General features: G+C 55.9%; 1 protein-coding gene across 7 annotated transcripts in view; it reads right to left on the reverse strand.

Moving 5' to 3' along the window:
• Positions 1–3,020, reverse strand: part of SLC38A10 (solute carrier family 38 member 10) — a 42,659-nt gene extending 39,639 nt beyond the window's left edge. For 5 of the 7 annotated variants that reach the window (XM_032429493.1, XM_032429490.1, XM_032429492.1 and 2 more), the window contains exon 1: positions 2,626–2,727. In XM_032429493.1, coding sequence (XP_032285384.1) covers positions 2,626–2,724 — 99 coding nt within the window. In that variant the 5' untranslated portion in view covers positions 2,725–2,727. Of the gene's footprint in view, positions 1–2,625 lie in introns of all 7 variants that reach the window. The other 2 variants (XM_032429494.1, XM_032429488.1) reach the window with 1 other exon arrangement.
• Between the last annotated feature and the right edge of the window lie 386 nt (positions 3,021–3,406).

The raw sequence follows: 3,406 nt of genomic DNA on the forward strand, positions 1-3,406 counted from the left end.
AAAAAAAAAATAAGTACAGGGTCTTGGGACTGGGTTTTGAGATTGCGGTGAGAGCAGTGAAAAAACTGAACGTTGGTGCCCCCATGGGGCAAGACCAATAGAGAACTCCCTTGACTGTGTTTTTAATCCAGCTGTCTTTCTTCTCTGGCTTCCAGGTATCCCGTGCCAGGTAAGGCACCTGGGTCCCTGTCACAAATCAGGAGCCTGCAGAGCGAGCCCTCCTTTTGTACAAGTACCTGAATGCTGCAATCAGCAGACTTTTATAAAATTTTATGTTCGTTTCTAACGTCAGTGGTGCCTCGGTTCCTAGCGGCTGCCACCAGCCTGGGACTTTTGTAAGAATTCTTGGAGGACTCACTTAGATGTCGTTTCCTTCTTGCTCCCTCTACCTCTGTGTAATCTAAGTGTATTAAACATATTTGCAGGCAAAAAAATAAAAGCCGAAGAAACAAGTGTCCTCTACGGGAGGTGTGTGCAATCCAGCTGCTCTGCTCCAAGAAACACCCCAGAGAAAGCCACACTCAGCGTCAGAGCCTGTGCGCAGGTGTTCGCAGAGCTCAGGGAGGAAACGCCGTGAATGCCTAGCAAAGGCAGAGCAATAAACCGCAGGACAGCCACGGACGGGAACGCTAGGTAGCCAGGAGAAGGCACCTAAGAGTAGGCTTCTACTTAGGCAAAGTGACAACCCACGTACCACGGATCTATGGTGCTAGAGGTGGGACGGGGGGCCCAGCAGCAGGGACGAGGGCGTGCTGGCTGCGCGCTGTTCCTTAATTTGGGAGCTAGTTCCACGTGTTTGTTCACTTTTTGAAAATTCGCCGTGAATACACCCAAAAGGACACTTCTCTGTATGCATGTTATACTTCAGTGAAATGTTAATTTTTTTGAAAAGTACCCAAGTTACTAAAATCAAACAAGCACAAAAAAATGCAAAACCAATTTTTTTTTTAAATGACATGGCTGTCCAACACTAACAACACACATCCTCAAATTGCCCCCTGGCCTCCCTCAGTGCTCCAGCCGAGGGCTTCCTAGGGAGAAGATGCTGCGTCCAGATGAGAGGCTGCCCCCGCTCTGCTAGGCCCTCAGGACAGGGGGGACCCCTTGCGGTCCTGTGCTTGCACGCGGGCCTCCACCACTAAGTGTGAGCTCTTCCTGGGCGTGTTAGTCTGGCAGGGGCCTTGTGCCCACCACTCGGCAGACACAAATCTGTGCACAGCTGAATCACCTGGGTCCAAAATCGTACTTCCCAGGAGTCCCACCAGAACCCTGCTGCGTGGCACTTTACAGACCCAAGTGGAGGGTGGCAGCCTTGGACCTACAGAGGCCCAACCACACACATGCCCCAGGAGGCAGTTCCGGGCCAGGCAAGTCGCAGTGCACCCTGGGACATGTAGTCCTTCCAGAAATGCCTGCGAGTGGCCGTGCACGCTGGCATTCACAGAGCTAGTCACAGATGCTGCCCCCGGGGCTCTAGAGCAGCCAGAGTCCCTGTCCTCCTGCCCACACGTTTGCCAGCACAGCTATCAATAACCCATATGGGAAGCTGGAAGCAATTCAGGCTGGTAGGCTCAAGGTGGGGGATTAATAAACTCCAGATTTTAAAAAAAAAAATTTGTGCTATTTTTATCCCAAAGATGCTAAGTATGAAAAGGCAAAGTGTTTGTTAATCTAAAATTAAACTACGGGTGCCCACTTTCAGTTTCAAAATGCTCATTTTATTTCCATTTTTCTCCCTATTTGGTTTCATCCCCTAAGACTGGTCCTTGCGCCCTGCAGCCACCTGCCCAGCCCCACCTGCTCCTCCCTTGGCTGGCACCCCTCCTCCCCCACAAGCAGCCCTCTCCAGTGCGAAGGGGGAGCAGCAACTCCAGCCCTGGCACACGTGAGGCCCAGGAGTTCATTTTTAGGAAAGAAGCTGCCCAATTTGATAATCTCACCAACCTCCCTTTTGTAAATCACCAAATACCCATTTATTTGCAGATTAAACAGAAGCCAAATGGTCCACACCGCACAAAGGGTGGCTTTTTTCCATGTGGCCTTTAATGTTGGCATGACACCCATTTTTTAAATACATTTTAGATTTTTTTCAGCCGAGGTAACATTTACATATGGTGAAACCCACAATCTGGCAAATTGCGGGATCACCTTGGAACCAACACCCCAACCTAGTCCCAAGGCCCTCAGGGCTGGACCCGTGTACTCGGAAAGCAAGTACAGTCGGGTCAGAGTTTTTAAAAATAGTAGCAAAGAGGGGGCGCCCGGCCGGCTCAGTCAGGTGAAATTGACCCCAGATGTCAGGGTCGTGAGGTCGAGCCCCACGCTGGGCCTAAATATTACTTAAAATTAAAAAAAAAAAAAAAAAAACACAATGATAAGGAGAAAGAACACGGAACCCTGCGGTCACTTTCCACTTCCGAACCTCGATCTGAAATCACTCACTGTGCGAACCCTCAGGCCAAGGCCGACAGGTGCCGCCGGCTCCCGCGCCGCGGGCTTCTCACGGCAGAATCCTGTCTGATTGCGGCCGCAGACCCCGCCCAGCCGCCTCCCCCAGCCCTGGTGCCTCCCGGCCGGGTGAGCGCCCGGGCCGGCCAGGGGCGACCCCGGTGCCGCTGGACTCACCTGTTTGAAGCAGAAGGGCATGGTGAGCACACTGACCCCTACTATGCTGTTCACTATGTTCGTGATCAGCCCCCAGTTGGAGGCGGCGGCCGCGGTCATAGCGCGGGGTCTAGAGGCCGGGAGCCCCGGTCCGAGGCTCTGGGACCACGGAGGATGCGAGACCCCGAGAGGGACGGGCGACTGCCTGGAAGAGGGGGCCTCGCGGGAAGGCGGCAGGGACGGTCAACCTCCAGACCCCGCCAGGCCCTGCGGCTGCCTCATGGCATCGTCCCCCACTCGCTGTCCCTGGCCGCCTCCGTGTCCCCGCGCCCAGAGGCGGAAAAGCAGCCGGGTACCAGCCGGGGACACCTCAGCGGGTCCTCACGACCGCTTCTGAGCGCACACTTCCGCCTTCCGCAGGCTTCTCTGCCCGGAAGTGACGGCACGGGGGCGGGGCTCCTCGGGCGCCCACCAATGAGAGGCGGGCCTGGAAGGGCAGGCGGGGGTCGTGCGGGGCTGGCTAGGGGAAGGATGCGGCGTGGCCCGGAGGGGCGGGCCTCGGCGGATCGCAAACCAATGGGAAACGGGTGCGGGCTTCCGGGGGCGGGGACTGAGCCGGGGCGGGGCTGTGGGCGGGGCCTGCCGGGCTAAGGTGTTCGGCACCTGTCCCGAGCTTCGGGCTGGTTTTCCCGCGGATCTGGTCTCTTGAGCCTCGCTTTGCAGGGGCTGGAGGACAAGGTCAGTGGCGGTCAGGAGAGAAAGGGCAGTGCGGCGCCTTTCGTAGGAGAGAGGGTTTGAAGGG

The sequence above is a fragment of the Phoca vitulina genome, unplaced genomic scaffold (genome assembly GCF_004348235.1).
Source record: "Phoca vitulina isolate PV1807 unplaced genomic scaffold, GSC_HSeal_1.0 scaffold41, whole genome shotgun sequence".
NCBI lineage: Eukaryota > Metazoa > Chordata > Mammalia > Carnivora > Phocidae > Phoca > Phoca vitulina.